The sequence below is a fragment of the Natrix helvetica genome, assembly GCF_964273705.1.
Source record: "Natrix helvetica genome assembly, chromosome: 1".
In the NCBI taxonomy this organism is placed as follows: Eukaryota; Metazoa; Chordata; class Lepidosauria; order Squamata; family Natricidae; genus Natrix; species Natrix helvetica.
This window is the reverse complement of record NC_138548.1, coordinates 229632883-229653945: the sequence shown is the minus strand read 5'-3', so window position 1 is coordinate 229653945 and position 21063 is coordinate 229632883. Positions and strand designations below refer to the sequence as shown.

The window sequence follows — 21063 nt, the reverse complement described above, 5'->3', positions numbered from 1 at the left end:
TCCGTTTCTGCCATAGAGGCGTGCATAAGCGCACCAAAGTGCCTACCGTCCCTGCCCTAACAGCCCATTTATCCGCATCCCTTTCATGCAGTCATAATCTTGAACTTACCTATATCTATTATCGTATACACGGGTGACAAAATAAATAAATCGCTCCTGGGAAGCTATTTGATGGCAGGCAAAAGGCAGAAAACCCAATGAGCGAAGGAGATAAATCACCATAGGCAAAAAGCAGCAGCAGTCCCGAAAGACGGGACTGCTGGAGTCTTTCCTTGCTTAAGGATTAGCCCAGGCTTTCACTCTCCGTTGGGCCTTTTCTGGAACCTAATACACTTATTTTCCATTCCAGAGCAGAACATTCCCGTATCAAAAAGGATACAGTTTCTACTGCAGAATGATTATGGGCGATCCGAAGGCTACGGAGGATGCCTTTTCTTTTGCAAAGTCAAGCGCAGTTTTAGGGATTTATATATATAAAAAAACTCCTCCACTGCGCCTCCCTGCTAAGGTACAGGTTCATTAATATGAAGGCGATCTTATTTCTGCCCTGCTTTTCCGCCTCAAACGCCGGTTTCATTCATTCATTCAGCCGCTGCGTCTGTTTCCAACTCCAGAACTGCTCTTCCTCCTGCCAAGATGGGGGCAAGACCCCCACCCGCGCCCAATAACCCCATAACTTTCTCTTCTCCCCCTTTCCCTTTTCCAGAAAAAAAGGAAATCCCCGCGAATGGGGGGGGGTCCCAAAGGTAACCGAGCGGATACTTGCTCCCAAGTAAGGGCCGCGCCGTCGCGGACTTTAGCAGGGGGCGCTTCTGGCGGGCACCAGGGTGGGCCGGGTCGCCTGGATGGGAGATGGAGCAGGGCGGGCCGCTGGGGGCGATCGCCTTCCTCCTCCCCCCCCCCCCTCGCCTTTAGCAGGACGGCGGTGGCTGGGTGGATGCCTGTCCCTTCCCCCAGTCGACGGGCTGCAGTGCGGAGTTCTAGGCTGCATGCAAGGGAGAGGAGGAGCTTGCCGCTCCCCCCCTCCTCCCCGATCCCCGACCGATCGTTTATAAAGCAGCATCTCCGGACCCATCACCTTTTGCTCCTCGCCACCCACTGCTCGGACCTGCTCGGAGCCCCAGCCCAGCTAGCAGCCATGAGCCATTCCGGCAGCAGCATCCGCGCCACCTCCTACCGCCGCACGTTCGGGCCCTCGCCCATGCTGTCGTCCATGCCCTCCTACTCCATGCCCTCCTACTCGTCCCGCCTGGCCTCGGCTTCGTCCACCACGCGGCTGCTGAGCGCGCCATCCGCCGGAGCCTCCCTGCGCTCTTACCGCGGAAGCGGCGCCGGGGGCAGCGCCTTGTACCTGCGCACCGCGCCGCCGCAGCGCTACGCCTACAGCGCCGAGAAGCTGGACTTCTCGGTGGCCGATGCCCTCAACCAGGAGTTCCTGGCCACCCGCAGCAACGAGAAGCAGGAGCTGCAGGAGCTCAACGACCGCTTCGCCAGCTTCATCGAGAAGGTGCGCTACTTGGAGACGCAGAACGCCGCCCTGCTGACCGAGCTGGGCCAGTCCCGCGCCAAGGAGCCCACCCGCGCCTCCGACCTCTTCCAGGATGAGCTGCGCGAGCTGCGCCGGCAAGTGGACTCGCTGGGCAAGGACCGAGACCGCCTGCAAGTCGACAGGGACAACCTAGCCGAGGACTTGGCCGCTCTCAAGCAGAGGTGAGCTCCCCCCCCCCGTCCCCCCCCTGAAATCCAGCAGGTTCTGACATGTTCTGGAGAACCGGTAGTGGAAATGTTGAGTAGTTGGGAGAACCGGCAAATACCACCTCTGGTTGGCCCAAGAGTGGGGAGGGAATGGGGATTTTGCAGTATCCTTCCCCTGCCACAGTAAAAAAAATTGAATTTCACCTTGGTTCCCCCCCCTCAAACGGAGCCAGTGCTGGATAACTCGGGCTGCAGTGGGGGAAACCCAAAAGGGCGGTCTGGCCCAGATCCGGGGAATGAAACTTTGAGCTCTCTGTCCGGTTTTAGAAGAGAGGCAGGGCCGATGGAGCGAATGGGTGAAAAGTATAGAAAATTCGCTCTCTTGCATTGGAATAGTAAGGGGTGTTCAAATAGAGAAGGAAAGTCGGCTTTTATATTGGGCTGAATGGGTCCAGCTAGCTAAAAAATCATGTCTCTGCAGCGTTAAAAGAGAATGCCTCTTAAGCATATGCAGAGTGCTTTTCCTTGACCCCAAATTCAGAAGACTCAGGTAACTCCCTGTCTTTGAGAAAAAAGGAAGGATTTCTTGCCAATGGTGGGTTATTAGCTGAGGAGTTGGGATGGACTGCCAGAGAGAAGGGTGATCGATTACAGGAGAGATCAGCTGGCCCTAAGAAGGGCACAGAAGGGAAAAGAAATGTATGGCTCTCCCGCACTTTGCAATATGATGAATAAATTAGTAGGAGCCAAATAATGTATGCACCTGCTGAATAATGGATGCATAATAATGGATTCTTTTTCTTTGCTGCCACCTGATATAGAGAAAGCAATTGCATGTAGTTTGAATAAAAGAATAACTGCCTAAGAGTCAGAAGATTCTTTGCATTGTAGCCTTTTATCCTCTGTGGTGATAAAGGAATCTAATGACTTGGATCTCCTGGGTCAGGAATCCGGTTTATTAAGAAAAAAAGTTGGGCTGTGTTGCTAAGCAAGAGTAAACTGCTCTGAACACTGTAGGAGAGAGAGACTTTCCTTTGTGGGCAACTGTGTCCCAGACTCATTCTGGGTCTCTGGAAGTGTTGCATTTAGGAAGAAGACGAAGAAGAAGAAGAAGAGATAGCTGTCAGGTGTCACCATAATGAAGAGTTTTAGTATATCAGAGGTTGAAGTGGAAGGTAGCTGCCCAGCCTTGGACTGGGGCGCAGGAGAGAAGATGCAGATGGGGTGGGTGTGCTGTGCATAGAAAAGAGGTCCTTGAGATGAGCTTGGAGGAGGGGGAGGTGAAGGGGGAGAGAAGGGCGTGGTGGGGATGAGTCTGGTAGACATGACGTGATGGGGAGGAGGGAAGGGGAGGCTGTTGGAAGGGCAGCAAGAAAACCAGGCATTTGGGAAAGAGGAGGCTGGGCTAAAGATGGGGTGGGGCAGGAGGAGAGAAGGGTGGGAGTGGGAGGGAAGAGGGAGGAACCTTCTGGCCCAGATGGAACTACACCACTTGTTTGGCTTGGTGGCAATCTCTTTTGTGGCATCTGGGAAGCGCAGGGAAGGGATGGAGCAGAGGACACCCTTAGGAGACTCTCTCTGGTTGGAGATCTCTCTGACTGGCTGTCAGAGGACACGGGGGAATCCGTGCAAGTGGGCAAAGGAAAGACTCATGTTTTGCAGCCAGGCTGCAAACTCCAGGGATAAAACGACGGAGGATAGGGACCCAGTCAGTGGCCTGGCAGGAGCCTGCTTCTTTGCAGCAGAACCATTTTTTTCTGCTTTTTCATTTATTTGTCATGCATATTTATATTCAAGTGGAAGAGAAGTGTGAATGTGTTCCCTCGGGCATAAGTGAAGTGTGGTTGGTTCTCCTCCAAGCTGGCAGGGCTCGTGCTGTGGCAGATGGGGAGGTGGGAAGAAGGAAAGAGGAATATTAGATTCCAAATCTGGGAAGAGAGGCAGCTAGACTCATTTAGACACACAAAATATTACGGGGCAGGCTCTTTTCCAATATATTCTCCTCCTTCTTCCCCATTTTACTTGTCCTCTTGGGACAGGGGGAAAAGAAGAAGAAGCTATCCTCCAAAATCCACATTTTTCAGATGCTTCAGTTTTTACTCCAAAGAGTCTGATAGATTATTAATTCTGCAAGGAGCATGGAATGAAAATAGTTTGTAAAATCAATTTTCAAGCTACTTAACTTTATTCCACTTGCATCTCCGCTCTTTCCCATTTCTAGTGCTTTCTTCTTCTTTTACTTAGAGGTCAGAGAATCTGTGAACAGGGTTGTTACTTATTTGTTTTTGTTTTTTAAAACAGTGCCTACGACACAGTGCAATTATTTCAGGCTGCAGAGGGGTTGATGTAATCTTTTAATATCACATTCATAGGTTAAGAACTAGGCGTGATCAATGCTTGGAAGCAAGAATACAGCCTGAATCTTAACCCACGTAGCACATTTGCCAAGCACAGTTATATTTTGCTCGGTTCCTGAAAACAGAAGTAAGAAAGAGAAGAGATGGAATATTATTTCTGGTATCAATGCGTGTTTAATTATGTGGGTTAGGGCTGAGTTTGCTTAAAACAGGGGTGTCCAAACTTGGGAACTTTAAGACTTGTGGACTTCAACTCCCAGCATGGCTGGCTGGGGAATTCTGGGAGTTGAAGTCCACAAGTCTTAAAGTTCCCAAGTTTGGACACCCCTGGCTTAAAAGTTGTGGACCGCATGAGGCGAGATGAAAGCAACCAATTCTGTAGCATTCTCGCCCAATTTCTGCTTTGGGGCTGCTCTCTGCCCTCTACAGGCTGGATGAGGAAATGCACAAGCGAGAAGATGCTGAAAACAACCTGGTTCTCTTTCGCAAGGTGAGGCAAGCCTCTTCCGGATGGGAGAGCACTAGAGGAGGGAATGGCATGCTTGGCTCTCACACCCCCTTACACACCCCTCCCTGCATGGGTCCTTTCGCATTCATGACTCACTCTGCCACGTGCAGAGACAGCCATGCTTTTTTGTTTTCTTGTTTACGCGGCAACGCATGCAAGCGTCCACAATTGTTTTGTATGTTTTAAGCGGCAAGCCTTGTTTTTGAACTGTCTGTTTGGCAGCTGCGTAAGCTTCCGATTGTGCTGGGAGCAGGCGCTCTCCCTGGAATCCCAGGCCAGCAGCATGCCAGCCGACCCCTCTTCCCATTCTCTGCTGTCCATTTTACTCCTTAAATTAAGGTGGAAAGTGGTTGGGCAGCTTGCTGGGATTCTGATCAGCCTTCCTTCCTGCCCCCACCCTACCTCCTCCTGTTCCCCCCCCCCCCGATAGGATGTGGACGATGCCACCCTTTCACGCCTGGAACTGGAGCGCAAGATCGAGTCCCTCATGGATGAAATTGAATTCCTCAAGAAACTACACGAGGAGGTAAGGAGTGATAATGGGCTGGCGTGCAACTGATGCCCCATTCACTGGCTAATAGATTTGGCTTTTTTGAACAATCGTAGACTGTTCTATGTGAAACAGGACCATTTTGGAGCTGCGTAGGAAAGCATCCTATACACCGTAGTAGTAGTGTATCTTCCCAAAAGTAATGGTATCAGTGTTGGAAGGAGGTAGGTGGTGCAACAATGAGCAGAGTAGGTGCCTCGAGGAAGAGGAGGATGGGAGACTAATGTAGCCAGGATAGGAAATCCCGTGGCTTCTGGATCCTGCAATCCCATCTATATTACGCTTGAGAGTCAGAGATGCTGGGAGCTGGAAGTGCAACAGCATCTGGAAGGTGACCGGTTCCCCGCCCTTGGATTTGAGATTATTATTATTATTTTTTAAGGCAACCCTGCAGCAAAGATGTTGCTTCTGGGCCATCTAGTGGTGCCTGGCAGGAAAACATCTGCATCTCCAGCCCCACCCTTGGATGTGTGGCCTGGATGACTGGTCTGCACTGTAGTTTTGCAGGGCAGATTCACTTGAGGAAGTAATGCAGGGATGGCTGCTCTTGCACTTTGATGCTCAGTGGGAATATCTCTTTTGGGCATCTCAGTTTCATGTGAGCAGTGACGTTATCTCTGAGCAGTTCTCTTTCAAGATTGCCTTCTCTGATTAGATGGTTGATGCTTGAAGGTATGTTAATTTTCTGGGAGGATACTAGAGTTAGAATCACCACAACCATAGAGGCACAGGCCTTTATGGAAAAAAATAAAGCATTCCTAGATATACCTGATGATCTTACACCCGACATACAGGACACGGGAGGGGGCGGAGCTCTGCCGCCGGGGGGAGAGGGGGCAATACCAAGAAAACTCAGATCACAAAAATGAATAAGGAAATCGGCTTTATATAAATTGATTGAAATTTTTATATGAATTTATATGCTGTCAAACTATCACTATGTAATATTGAATTGTTTAAATGAATACTATGAGTACGGGGGGCGGGGATACCCTTCACACATTGTAACCGTCAAAATTATGTAACCTACTCCAATACCCTTTTCCTTATTATTAAAAAAAAAAAACCAATAAAACTTTGTTTTTTAAAAAAAAGATTGCCTTCTCTGCATTGCACTCTTCGCCACTGAATTACGGTCCCTAATCTCACCTACCTGTTTGCGTAGTATGGAAGCATATGCGATGCTTACCTATATAAGGACCTTTCTTGGTGTTTCTGACAATCTCTCTCCCCCCCCCGCCCCCCCCTACGCCTGCAGGAGCTGAACGACATGCAAGTGAGCATACATAGCCAGCAGCAGATGCAAGTGGAGGTGGAGCAAGTTAAGCCGGATCTGACCGCCGCCCTGAGAGAGATCCGCACTCAGTATGAAAGCATCGCGGTCAAGAACCTGCAGGAGGCTGAGGAGTGGTACAAATCCAAGGTGCCTAAACTCTGTGTGTGTGTGTGTGTGTGTGTGTGTGTGTGATAAGGAGAAGGTGGGTTTGCTACATGATTAACAGGATGCCATTGCAAAACGTTGTAGAAAGTAAGGAAGATGACCTCAACGGGAATATGCAGGATGCATTATTGATTTTATTACGGTAGATTTATATGCCGCCCTGTCTCACTGCCCCATGGCAAAAGAGGCTGGAAGGTATTTTTTTAAGTCCAGGACAAAGAGATTACATTTGGAAATGGCTCGAGTAGGCACCTCTGTAATTCATCGGAGCAGTGTTTTCCCCAGCCAGCAGGGGGAGCCCCAACACTGAATAAACACTGTCTCTTTTGATGCAGCAAGAAAATAGCTGCTTGGTGGAAAAGGAATTTCCTTAACACCATAAAACCTATTGATATAGCAAAATAATAAGCCACTTAGGGTACAGGTTCTACTTGGCATGTGGCGCAATGCCTCTTCATTGCTATTTATTTACTTATTTATTGAATTTATATTGCCTCCTGTTTGCATGTGGCCACAGAATGTAAAAGCCCATATAAAAACAATAAAACTAATTTTAAAAGTCATATAATAAATATACTAAAATCACCCCCCACTCCTTGCCCCAGTGACTGCACCTCACACGAGCCGTTTAATGGGCTCAATCCCGCTCTGGGTTCCCCAGGCCCATTGGCAGAACCAGGTCTTTAGTGCATTCCTAGAGGGGGGGGCATTCTAATCTCCGTGGGGGTTGATGTTCCAGAGATACAATACAATAGCAGAGTTGGAAGGGAACTTGGAGGTCTTCTAGTCCGACCCCCTGCCTAGGCAGGAAACCCTATACCGTTCCAGACAGATGGCTATCCAACATCTTCTTAAAGACTTCCAGTGTTGGGGCATTCACAACTTCTGGAGGCAAGCTGTTCCACGGATTAATTGTTCTAACTGTCAGGAAATTTCTCCTCAGTTCTAAGTTGCTTCTCTCCTTGATTAGTTTCCACCCATTGCTTCTTGTTCTACCCTCAGGTGCCTTGGGGAATAGTTTGACTCCCTCTTCCTTGTGGCAACCCCTGAGATATTGGAAGAGTGCTATCATGTCTCCCTTAGTCCTTCTTTTCATTAAACTAGACTAGAAGTATGTTTAGATGCATGCACTCCTGTTAGGCAGTGTGACTTGGCTGGTGCTTGTCATGAGTGAGCTCTATTAATGTATAGTTTGCAGATTGTGGTGTGGGTCAAAGAAAGTAGAGGGAGAGCCATAAATCAGGCTGGTGATGCTGGATTCCTGGATCAGATTTTCCTCACTGAGGGAAATCCAGCCACTGCTGTAGAATATTACAGATAATCCTTCACTTATATGGCCAGTTGCTTAGCAACTGTTGGAAATTATGACAGCCCTAAAAAAAAAACAATTCGTGACTCTGATTCTGACCTTTGCTCCTCCTTCACCATCACATGACTTACAGCATTTTTTATGGCCGTTTGCAGCACCCCACACTCACAGGACTGTGATTGTTGATGCATGTGTCACAAACTGGGTTCATTTTTGATTTCCAGCAAAGCCAAGCATAGCGAACAATAGGTTTGCTTAACGACCACCACAAAAAGGTCATAAAATTGAGTCCGGTCACATGATGACCTGCTTTACAATCATCATGACTTATGACTTTAATAGCGGGCTCAATTATGGTAATAACTTAAGGCAGCGATGGCGAACCTTTTTTGGCTCGCGTGCCATAAGTGGGGGGAGCGCAGGGGGGTCGTGTGCAGGCATGCCGCACCCATAATGCAATGCGTGACCCCCCAGTGCGCATGCGTGCACTACAGCCACTCCCCCATTTTCCAGAGGCTTTATAGGAGCCTGGGGAGGGCGAAAACAGCCTCCCCCACCCCCCCTGGAAGCCCTCCGGAGGCTTCAGGGACCGTCAGGAGGCTTCCCTGACGCCTTCGGAGCGCTCAAAACGGCCCTCCGAGCAAACCAGAAGTCTGTTCCCGAACTTCCGGTTTGCTCGGAGGGGCGTTTTGAACACTCCGAAGGCTTAAGGAACCTTCAGGACGCTTCCCTGAAGCCTCTGGAGCAGTCAAACGACCCTCCGAGCAAACCTGAAGTCCGTTCCTGAACTTCCGGTTTGCCCGTAGGGCCGGTTTTTTGCGCTCCGGAGGCTTCATGGAAGCTCATGAAGCCTCCAGAGGGCCTCAAGGGGAGAGGCGGGGGAGACTCTTTTCACCCTCCGCAGGCTCCTATAAAGCCTCTGGAGACTGGGGAGGGCAAAAAATGGCTTTTAAAAAGGGTGAACAGCGCTTCGCGTGCCCTGACAAATGGCTCCGCGTGCCACCTGTGGCACGGGTGCCATAGGTTCGCCATCACTGACTTAAGGATTACCTGTCTAAAGAATGGGTCCAATGCTGTGGTCCTTGGCTATCCTGTGAGATTTCCAAAAAGGAAAAAGAGGCTCGTGAGAAGAGTTCTGTGTGGCCTTTAGGCTTGTGTTACCCATTCCCCTCCAGCTAGATAATTGTGAATAAGTTCAGGTATTGTCTGATTAGGACTTATTTGAGGGTTCCTTCTTTCCTTCCTCTTGATGTTCCCAAATTCTTGGGTAGCGACGCAGTGGTTAAAATGCAGTGTTGCGGGTTAACTCTGCATTCCACTGCCAGGAGTTGGAATCTCACCAGGCTCGTGGTTGACTCAGCCTTCCATCCTTCTAAGATCGGTAAAATGAGGACCCAGATTGTTGGGGGCAATAGGCTGACTCTGTAAACCGCTTAGAGAGGGCTGTAAAGCACTGGGAAGCAGTATATAAGTCTAAGTGCTATTGCTATTGCTGTTCTTTGCAGTTTGCTGACCTGTCAGATGCAGCCAATCGGAATCACGAGGCCCTTCGGCAGGCCAAACAGGAGATGAACGAATCCCGCCGTCAGATCCAGACCCTGACCTGTGAGGTGGATGGACTCAAAGGAACAGTGAGTAAAACATTCACCCTGCTCTCAACCTGGGTCAGCAGCAGATGGATGGCATAAGTCAAAGGACAAGAGAGGGAAAGTCCCAGGTCAGCGGACAGTACTGTCACCCTGCTCTGCATGGTGAAATCCCAAAGGAAAGATTGATTACAGCCATCAAGTTATGACAACTTCATTGGCTACTTGCAGACTCTGGCGATGACCAGAAAAAGCCCTGTATGATATAGGATCAAGGATTTTGAGAAGCCACCTTCCTTCACCTGAGCCTGCCTGGGTTTTAAGATCTTCAGGTAGAAAACACCTTGTCTCTGCTTTATCCTCAGTGGAGCAAGTTTGACAGGAATAGAAAAAGGGCCTTCTTGGTGACGGCTCCTCCCAGGCTCTAGAATCACTAAATTGACTCTGTTTTCTGCAACTTCCTCGTGGTACCAAGGACCTTGTTCAGGCAGTGTTTGGGCCTTAGGATGATTTGTCAATAGCTGAAACAGGTATGGCTAAGTACAGAAGTGGGGTTTCACATAATTTTACCACCGGTTTGCCGCACACACACCAAAAATGTGAGTGCATGCGGCCTTCTGCCCATGTGCTTTGCTCTCGCAGCTTAGAAAACGGACAGCGTAGCGCCAGAGCGGTTGGGCGGCCACTACTGGTTCATCTGAACCGATCCGAACCGGCTGAATACCCCCACTGGCTACGTGGCTGCGGTTCATTTTTTCATTCAGTTCTATTTTAATCCATTTTTTGTATTTGGTTGTCGGTAGCCGTGAGGCAGATTGTAACTGCAATAAATAAAACAAAACTGCAATAAATACAATAAAATGAAGAGAAGCCGCCTTGAGTGCTATCGAGCTATCTGGACTCAACTGTTTTTAAAGCCTGTTGAGGCCAGAAGTTAGCGCTGCACTCTCAGGATTCACCTTGTGAATTGATTGTGAATGAGTGAGATTTTTTGGGGGGGGAGGGGGTTAGTGGTTTGCGTAGCCATTTCATGGATTTCGGTCTTGGTTCTGCTTGCTCTTCATCTTGCTAGAACGAAGCCCTGCTGAGGCAGATGCGAGATCTTGAGGACCAATATGGGGCCGAGGTGGGCTCCTACCAAGAGACAGTGGGGCGGCTGGAGCAGGAGATCCAGCACATGAAGGAAGAGATGGCTCGGCACCTCCGGGAGTACCAGGACCTGCTGAATGTCAAGATGGCTCTTGACATTGAAATTGCCACCTACCGCAAGCTGTTGGAAGGAGAGGAGAGTAGGTAGGTCAACAGTGGTCAGATCCTGCCCTGCTCATCTTTTGGGTTCATGGGCAGATTCTGAACGTCATGGGTGCCACCGCTGAGTGGCTACTGCAGGCAGCATGGCAAGACACGAAACACTGGGAAATGTCCTTCGGTTTTGGGCAGACAAGGACTTACCCAAGAAACTGAGCATGAAGCAGACATGAAGGTTCAACCACAAAAGCTATTCATTGGGCTCCACCATTTTCCGCTCCAACACAACATCCGTGTTGGTGGGTGCGGTCCAGGGGTGGGTTGCTCACCGGTTTACTACCGGTTCGCTCGTGCTCGTGCGCAACACTTCTGTACATGTGCAGAAGCTTCTGGGCTGGTGGGCAGAGCCTCCTGCCACCGCCACTACTGGTTTGGCCAAACCGGGCTGAACTGGGAGCATTCCACCTCTGGTGCGGTCTCTTGCAAGGTCTTCCATCTAGCCTTCCCCAACACATTGCCCTCCAGAAGCCTTGGGACTTGCAATTTTAAGAGTTCCTAATCCGCATAGGCAGGGGGCCATGAACTGTGTGCGGGGCAGTTCTAACGCACCTAGAGAGCACCAGGTTGCAGAAGGCTGACCATCCCAAAATTTCCTGTCCCCACCCAACCCGTTTCCTTTCCCTGCAACTTTAATTCAAACAAATGAGTCTTGCTCTTTGCTCCTAAAAGTCTCCAGTCTTTTCTTTTCCTAACCTTCCTGATAGGTAGGCACTTTCCTCTGTTTCCACCAAACTTACTCTAATGTTCTCCTTTCCATCTCCTCTCAACATTTTCATATCAGACCAGGAAATGTATGTAGGAAAGTCTCTGGAATAATATAGGCCAGTCTTGTTTTGTGGGATGCCTGGCATGTATTTCAGACAGTAGGAGGTATGGCCACCGGAAGGATTATCTACAGCTGTCTGGGTTACAGCTACAGCATTGGGAAAGATAGTCTTTATTTTTACCTAGTTCTGAACAAAATTTTATAGGAGTATGGGAGGAGGAAGGTGACCTTCTCCTTTTCTGGGAGGGATGCAGAAAAGCCATGTAAAAGGGAAAGTTTGGGAATTAACTTGTAGAAGTTTCTGTAATGCTTACGGGCCTCTATGTTCCCTGCAGGATTACAGTGCCCGTCCAATCCATGGCATCCTACAGCATCAGAACCGCAGGTGAGCCAATAGCCAGCAATGGCTCCTCGATGCACCCATGTGCTTTGTGTTCTTTGACAAAGTTATGGGCTTCTGAAAGAGATGGTGGCAGGGGCATAGATGTCGGCAATATTCTGGGTGGACCCGAGCATCTCTTTGGCCATATTTTGCACACACTTTGTTTCTACTGAGCAATAACTGGAGGGGAGCATTTTGGCTCGAGGGAAACAAGCTTGGTTTTGGAGGTTCCCTTATCTCAAGTTGTGCTAGTCATGCTAGTCAGGGGTGGACTCGGAGAGCAAGGATTCTGCCCAGTTTGGCAAACCCCAAATACCACCCCTTGCTGGCCATGCCCCCCCCCCCAGGAGTCTCCACGTGGCCCGTTCATCATGCCAGGAAAGTGGAGGGCCTGCGCGGAGGCTCGGGGAAGACAAAATACGGGCCTACCGGAAGTTCGGGGAGTTCAGAAACGGGCCTGTTACCGTCCTCCGGAGGGCCTCCAGAGCCCAGGGAAGGCCAGTTCTGCCCAGCCTCCAGAGCCTGGGGAGGGTGAAAAATGTGCCTCCCCCTGCTGTTGTGCAGGAGGCTGACTAAGCCACGCCCACCATGGCCACACCCACCCAGCAACGGGGCAGCGAACCCATTGCTGCCATTTTTTAAGCCCACCCCTGCTTACCCTCAGTTGCTTTTTCTTGGAAAGACATCCCAAGGCACCTTCATTCCCCACATCACCTCTCCACTTTCCTTTCTTCCTAATTTCTCCCAGCTGGTAGTCAGCCGTCTTGCATGATGGGAGTATGAGTGAAAGAAGATAGCCGAGCTGCTGGGTGTTTGGGAGTTGTAGTTCTCAGTCCCCTGCATGACCCTGGATGGGGAAGAATGAGGGGCCTTTGAATGCTGAGCCTTTTCTCTCTCAAACCTCCCTCCTCCCATAGTTTCAGAGCCGGATCCAAGTACAGAGAGCCACACCCGGAAGACGGTGCTGATCAAAACCATTGAAACCCAGGATGGAGAGGCAAGTCAATGACCTGTTCATACCGGAGATTTGTGTGATTTTTAAGTTGTGGGGATTGGACCTAAGCCCAGGGCAGAGGTCTTCAAACGTGGCAATTTTAAGACTTGTGGACTTCAACTGAAGTCTACAAGTCTTAAAGTTGCTAAGTTTGGGGACCCCCTGGCCTAGGGCATAGCAAAAAAAAAAACCCACCTCCAGAGGCCTAATTAGAGTTTTGTTGTTATTTCAGTCAACCAAAAGAAACCCGACTTCATAAAATTCCCAAGGGGCTCCAAGTTGGGGAAGGACTGCCCTTTGCTGCTCTCACGGCTTGCCCTTTTCTCTCCCTGCAGGTGGTGACCGAGTCAAGGAAGGAGCAGAGAGCTGAGATAGAGAAGTGAGGCTGGCCACCCCAGCAAGGTCCCCTGAGGGACCCCTGAGAGAGGCGCTAAGCTCACCTCTTTGCAAAAGTCCCAGTCGCAGATTCCCCTCTTCCCTCACTAAGCCACACTGGCCTTATTTACGATGTTGATGTTGATGATACCTCTTACCACTGGCAGCCTTTCCACACTGTTCTGGGCTTCCTGAGCAAACCCTCTCTGCCCTTCGACTGTAATCTGTCTACAGCCTGGTGGTAGTCCCAGCAGTAACCGCCAATGGTCTTGGGAGTGGAGATGGCTTCCCCCTGCTCTTTTCTTCCACCGCCTCCCACTTCTTCATATCACATTCCTTCTTACCTCTCCCCGCAAAGAGCTCTTCCCCAACCAGTACCCCCCAAAACCAAGCTGCCTTCCTGTAAAGTACCACTCACAAAGCCAGCCCACCCTAGGAACCAATTTGCCATGTATGTCTAGATTGATTCTAAAGGCTGCGGTCTTCCAGCTCTTGTGGAATTAAACCTCCCAGCCTCCTAGGTCCTACAGAGTGTTGCTGGGACTTGTAGTTTAGCAGTAGCTGGAAGTCCCAGGTTCCCTACCACTGCCAAACACTTAGATGGCTGCAGGTTGGCACGCTCTGACAACTTGCAAAGCCCACTAAGCACACCAACTTGGAAGCATCAAAAAAGGCCAGGCGCTTGCTCATAACCTTGTTTTACTGCTCTTGTTGAATCTAAACAATTCTATGTGTTGGCCACAGACACCCCTCACGGTTTGCAAAGATTCCCAAGAGAATCGTGATAGGAACTTCTTTTATCCAGGTGCGATAGGCCTGGCTTCCCAATCAGTTCTCACTTTTGTGAACTTACGTTGAGAAGGTGCGTAGTTAGCTTCAGGTCATCGGTACTGAAAGGGAGAATAGCACTGGCCATCTTTATGTAGGGCTATTTTAAGGTTGACAAGGTAATGCAACTAAAGCATTTTAAAACATTAAATGGCAACCAGTGTTCATTTCCTCAGTTGTCAAGCACCCAATCTGATGGTCTCCAGATGTGTTGACTCCAATTCTCACAATTCCTAAGCAGCACGATGCTGGCTGGGGTTGTGAGAGTTAATGAAATGCATCAAGGGAGTGACTTCAGATCTTCTCAAACAAGCTCCCAAATGAAGTCGTATAAAACAGGCAATCCATTGTCTTGTATTGTTTAAAGCAAATTTTGTAAGGGAATCTTTAAAAAAAACCCTCCAAAATAAGCCTTCTGACTCAATACTGAAGGGTGCTAGTGGTAATTTTAAGAAACTGATCCAGCAGGTGTTTACTCAGAAGCCTCAAGCCTTTCTTAACTGTTTGACTTCCTTCCACTCAAATATGATGTTTACTTCACTTTTAAAAGTGATGTCAACTTTGCCTTTTAAGACATAAGTGAAGCTAGAAAGCTACCTTAACACTTGAAATTGTGAGTCATGGAGAAGAGAACATTTTCCTGATCAGCTCTTTAATGCTCCTTTAATGTCTGATAAAGCAACTTTTTTCTGCTCTTTCTGGGAGAAAGGACCAGAACAGGTCAAGATCACAATGGAATTCTCCTTCATCTGCACGGCATATAATTAAGGGTTGTGCAGGCAAAGAGAGCAGAGGAGCAGCTCTAGAAATCTGAAAAAAATATCAAACTGCCTTTAATTCACAGGGTCAAACAAACTGCAGAACCAAAAAAAAAGCCAAAAAAAAGCCTACTTCCAGTGGTGCTGTCTCATGGCCTTAATAAACAGCGATTCCATCATGTGTGAAAGGCATCCAAGGCTCCCGTTAAGCAGAAGTGGTCACAAAGATCTCAATGCAGCTCCTGAATCCCTTGTCTTTGGCTTTAGAACCCCGGGGACTGTGTGAATGCAATCTCAGTTGGGTGCCAAGTGGCCAAAATGGGAGTGGTATGTCTTCCATTTGATTTAATATAATTCCAAATTGCGAAACACCTTAAAAGTCTACAGTTCTACTTTACCTTCTGATCCTATTGTCATTGGGTCAGAAAAAAGACTAGACAGTCTCTTCTTAATTCTGAAATAGTATAGGATCTCCTGTTTGAGCAGGGGGCTGGACTAGAAAACCTCCAACTCTATTCTGATTCTGATCACGTCATGTTCTTGTCTACTTATGACCCTCAGAAGGCTGCCTATCTTTCCTTCGTGGCATCTGTGGCTTCTCATAAGACGGGGGCTCCCAACCTTTTCTATACCCCGCACCCTTAGAATGCTTCTGATATATTCTTGCACGCCTTAGAAAAATAGTTATATGCATATAATCATGCATATACAGTACACTATAATTTTGAAACTTCTAAACCCAAGTTTTCGCATCCCCTGGAATATCGTCTCGCACCAATGGTTGGGAACCCTTGTTGTAAGCGGTCGCGCCAACCACTTCTTGCCAGTCTGTCCATTTTTAATCAAACCCATCTTTCTTTTCACAGATCAGCATCTTCTTTCATGTGTTGTCTTTTCTTTCCAACAATCAGAGAGATCTTTCCTCTTACCTTGCCTTGATATTCCAGACATCATCTTTTCAGATAGAGTATGGTAACCATTGCATTTCTGCTACTAACTCCATTGTTGTCATCCCTGAAGATAGACCAGGGCAGGAAGCAGAGCCCACAAAGACTACAGGAACCATGAAAGTTATTTTCACAGTTCTGACAGATGCCGTAATTAAATCATGAGCCTCGAGCCAAGCTTCAAAAGAAATCCAATCATTTATTAGGAGCTTCATGTCAGCACGTACCCAAGTGAAGCCAGCTCTGACCCCACGTAATTTACGGCCCCTGTTTCCTCCCTCCCCCAAAGGGTGTGTCATCAATCACATTTGCCAACGGGGCAATTTCACGGGTTGTAGAGATCACTCCCTTCCAGCCACTGTAAGTAACCCTGGGAGTAAGCCTTGAGAGAGGTAAGTCTGGAATGTGTATCTGTCTGTTGCTGAGGTGCCGTTTCATCGGTTTCCCATCCCGCCTTTCCTTTGGCAACTCGAGAGCAGGGCAGGGATGCTTTGCTAGTTGACAGTTATATTAACAGATCCTTGAAAGAGTGACAGATTTTTTCTCTCTGCTTCTCTTGTACCAAAGAGAATCTATATGAGCCTGGGGTTTCCCCTCCCCCCTCATCTTTCATCTTTAAGTAAACAAATTGATGTTTACTCAACTATTCTAGCTTTTCCCCCCAAGTTTTATTTTCATATTTCTGTCCATTCTCTATCCTACTGGAAGAAAGAAAGCTACCATGGAGGCTTTCTACCTTAAACTCAGAAGTCATCTTGATAAGCAAGAAGTCTTGTCTTCTCATTTCTCCAGATTTATTCCAGAATGAAGGAAACTTCAGGGAGATGTTACTCTGTGGATGTTTGGTTCATCTCGCCAGTTCTCTCAGACCAAGACCAGACAATTCTTTAATGGGTGGGGCTGATACTTTTTTTTTAAATTAAGGGACACAGAATGCAGGACAATTATAGAATAGATGAAGCTAATTTTTGAAGGCGTTCTTTTGGTTTGAAGTGCCATCTTTCCTTGGTTTGAATTGCTAATGTACCACATCATACTGTGCCAGGGAGTCATAAAATGGTACTTGAACTCCTTATAGTCTACATATGGACCATAGGATGGCGTGATTATACTTGTCTTTAGAGATAAGAATTTCTGAAACAGAAAATCTCACTTAAGCTTCATGATTTTTTCAGCGAAATAGCAGCTTAGGTAATCTCTATGATTATGCTTTCTCCTGTGATTCCCCCCTCCCAAATCACTGTTATTTATTCTTGATTTCTTAAACCTCATTAATGGTCCAGTAGGGATGTTAATTCTTTCCTTGAAAATCAGTAAATGCTAGAGCTATGGAAATTCTTGAAATCTGGTTCTAATAGAAGTTACTTTAATATCAGTTTTAATTGCTTAGTTGAGGTTAGGTAACCTCTGCAGCATAGAAGCATTTCGGATCATGATTGCTTACAGTGGACAGCCCAGTTCCCCACCATTTTGAAACATGAAAAGACCAGGAAAAGGATCAAAATAGGCATATTGGGGGGAAAAACACACCCTTCCTCTCAACTTTCCATGATTCAAAGGAGCATTGAGTGCTGCTCCTTGGTAGCCAAAGGGGTAACTCACCTCTGATAAAAACTAACTTATCTGATTCAAGACAGATTCTTTTTTAATTTTTATTTTATTTATTTTGTCACACATGTATAAGATAGATATAAGTATAAACATGATTATGAATACAGGAAATGGATATGAAGAAGTACGACAGAGACGATAGGCATGTTGGTGTGCTTATGCACGCCCCTACTGACCTCTCAGGAATGGGGTGAGGTCAACAGTAGACAATCTAAGGTTAAAGTTATGGGGGTTTGGGGATGAAACCACAGAGTCAGGTAGTGCATTCCAGGCATTGACCACTCTGTTGCAGAAAAGTTGTCTTTTCTGCAATCGAGTTTGGAGTGGTTTACCATAGGTTTGTATCTATTGTGTCCTTGTGCATTGTTGCGGTTGAAGCTGAAGTAGTCATTGACAGGTAGAACATTTGTAGCAGATAATTTTATGTACTACGCTCAGGTCAGACTGAAGGCTGCGTAGTTCTAAGTTGTCTAAGCCCAAAATCTCAAGCCTGTTGGTGTAAGGTATTTTGTTGTGAGCAGAGGAGTGCAGGACTCTTCTCGTGAAATATCTCTGGACTCTCTTGATTGTATTAATGTCTGATAGGCATCGCGGGTTACAGACAGATGATCTTTATTCGAGAATAGGTCTAGCAAAGGTTTTATATGCCCTAGTTTGCAATACAATATTACTGGAGAAGAAGCTTCACAAGATTAAGTTAACAACTCTTAATGCCTTTTTGGCAATGCTGTTAGTGAGCTCTGGCACTTAGATCATTAGAAATGTGTACTTGCAGGTCCTTGACAGAGTGAAAGTCATCCATGAGGTTGTATCCGCCCAGCTTGTACTTGGTATTCTGATATTTTTTTTGCCAATGTATAAGACAGAGCATTTGTTCATTGAGAGTTGGAGTTGCCAATTGTCAAGGTCTCTTTGTAGGGCAGCAGCATTGTTGGCGGTGTTGAATAATTTTACATTATCAGATTTGAAACGCAGAGGAGTTGCACTGTCAGTTTTTAAGCTACTTTCCACTTCTATCTATTGTGTTTGCTTGTGGTCCATGTGCCTTGGTCTATGTATAGCTCTGTAATCTGAGTAAATAACTCTTTATACCTGGTTGCAGGTGCCAGTTTGCCTGTCAATATCTTGACTGGTTATTCCAGATTACTTCAGACCAGACCCCAATCCACACCTCCTTCTCTATTTTCCCTTTCAACCAGAGCCAGAAAAGTTACTGAAAATACTAGAACTTTCCCTTCACATCCTTTCCCTGTCGCTTGTCGGGTTCTTTTGTTTTGATGCTTCCTTTGGGGTCGTGATATCTTTGGAGTTACCAGATTTTCTTACGCATTGCTTCTCATGAATATGCCAGTTTCTTAAAATATTGCCACGAAGGCTGGAACCTGGCCCTCTTAAGGAGGGGAACAAGCAGAAGGTCAGAAAGCAGGGGAACATTTGCCTGGAATCTCTTCTCTACTAACTTTTTGAACTCTTGAGGGAGTTCTCAGTACTTATGTACATTACCCTTAAATGGAAGTCAATATGGTACGAATAAGGTTTTCAAATATAATATAGGAACACCCAGAATGCTTTCTCACCTCATAAATCAGATTTCCAAATCCACACAGTAATTCTTACAATAATTCATATGAAAGAGGATTTGCAAAAGGACTTGGAGCTTATTAGAGAAAGTGCTGTATAGCATACCAAGTACCAAAGACCAAAGCTTGAACATAGAAGTTCATCTGAAGAACGAGATGCTTGTAGTTTTCAGTTGAGATTCCTTAACCTGTGGGTCATACATACTATGAGTGACATTAGCCCAAAGGATGTTTGTTAATGCATTTAAGGTTACAGCTTTCCTATTAATTTCTCCATGACTGAGGCATCAAATGGATGGCGATAGCTCCATCTTCACCTAATTTTTAAGTAGGATTATTCTCTCTGCTTTTATTTGCATTATTCCCATGATTGTCTATGCAGGAGCTAAAGAATGTAGGACAGCTATTTGGAAGACTGATACCTTGATTTCCAGGAAGCATCTGCTCTTGACCTAGAAGGAATTTACAGAATCAATTTTTATTTGGGATATAGTTAATCAATACCACTTTGGGTTGCTAACTTCTATTGATCTTCAGTGTGCGCTTCTTACTATTGCTTAATATGCAAATATTAAGTTGTAGGAAGCTTAACTGGCAGCAACTATGTCTTAGAATCAGCCAATCATATTGAATCAGACACCTTAATTTAATCGCAAAAAATATTGAATGAAGTAGGTTATTCACAATTGAAAGGGGAAACAAGCAGCTGGGAATTAAGCATCTCTATTCCTGAAAATAATGTCCAATTGAGCACCAAAACTGTACATATATAAATAAGATCATAGCTTTTATCCTCAGTCCCATAATACCAATTTTAATATCTCTATTATTGTCTCATTTTGTTTACATTGCTTTGGGAACTTTTTCTGGCACAATAGCCTCATTATTACAAGTACTCCAAAGCAGGAAAAGAACAAGTTGATGACATAGGAAGTACACAATGTCATGCTATGTAATGGGCCTTCCCACCACAAGTCTGGATTATCTGCCTATGTCCAGGCAGAACCTGGTTTTTATTTCGTCCTTCCAACTTTTGCTTTTTATAGCTGATAGTTTAGCATTTTGTGTGTAATTGAAACAACTTTATTATATATTATCTACACAACATTAAATTTTAGACCATTATTGAAGTTGGCTTTCATTGTAAAATGCAAGAAATTTCCCCCATGCGGACCACAGCATTTCCCCCTTTTCGTAGCCAAACCAATCCTACAAATTAACTAGGAAAATAAAGCATCATTTGATAGTAAACATGATGGCTTAAAACGTTGAGAAAACAACAGCATTGTTCCCTTGCAAGGATGCGTAGATCTTGCCAGCTTTAACACACTTAAGCTTCAAAGTGGCTATTCCATGACTCAGAATGGGTTCCAAGCTTGAGATATCTGGCAAGGTAGGAATGGCATTGAAACAGCTCAACCTATTTGATGTTGCCATGTTTTACTCAGTTTTACTTCTTGGCCTCCCAGTGTGCATTTGCTTGTAGACGGCAGCATACAATACTCATTTCTGTACAGGGTGGAGGGGCCTAAATAATATGTCCTGTGATCGATTCCTTAGAAATGGCTCTGGCACATTACAGAACTCCAGTTTGGATTCTGATATGTTACACCTTCTCCCCTTTATCCCAAACAATAAATGATAGGATTTTTGAAGAACTCTGGGCTTATCCTTTATGGGCTTTGGTACCAATTTCCTGCTTTCGATAGCTGTCAATTTCCGTGTTCCTTGCAGAGCTAGTAGAGATTCCTGGTGCTAACTCTTCCCATGCCAATGGATCTCTGCACCGCTCCTACTATGCTATGCTAATCCTATTGATGCCAGTTCCTGTCCTTGGATATCCACATCAACTGGCTCTCCAGAACACCTTTTCTTGCAATTAGGCTTGCTTTATTAAATATATCTAGCTTGGGGAAAGATGATGTAGTTTGCCCAGGTAACAATTCAACCCATATATTCTGGTGAAGAAGCAAGACGTGTGGAGACTGGGAGGGGTGGCAGTCATTCTGTTCCTGATGCTTCCTGATCTCTCCTGAATAATGTTGGCTTTGTGATGCCCATGGTCAGT

General features: G+C 46.6%; 1 protein-coding gene across 1 annotated transcript; it reads left to right on the top strand.

Annotated features, from left to right (window-relative positions):
- Nucleotides 1–1138: 1138 nt before the first annotated feature.
- PRPH (peripherin) lies at nt 1139–13399 on the top strand (the record flags this gene model as incomplete). The annotated part of the gene is made up of 9 exons (XM_081938493.1): nt 1139–1710; nt 4482–4542; nt 4991–5086; nt 6369–6533; nt 9366–9491; nt 10519–10739; nt 11856–11905; nt 12820–12899; nt 13232–13399. 9 exons carry the CDS (start codon nt 1139–1141, stop codon nt 13277–13279), a joined length of 1419 nt encoding a protein of 472 aa, XP_081794619.1. The 3' UTR covers nt 13280–13399.
- Nucleotides 13400–21063: the final 7664 nt, after the last annotated feature.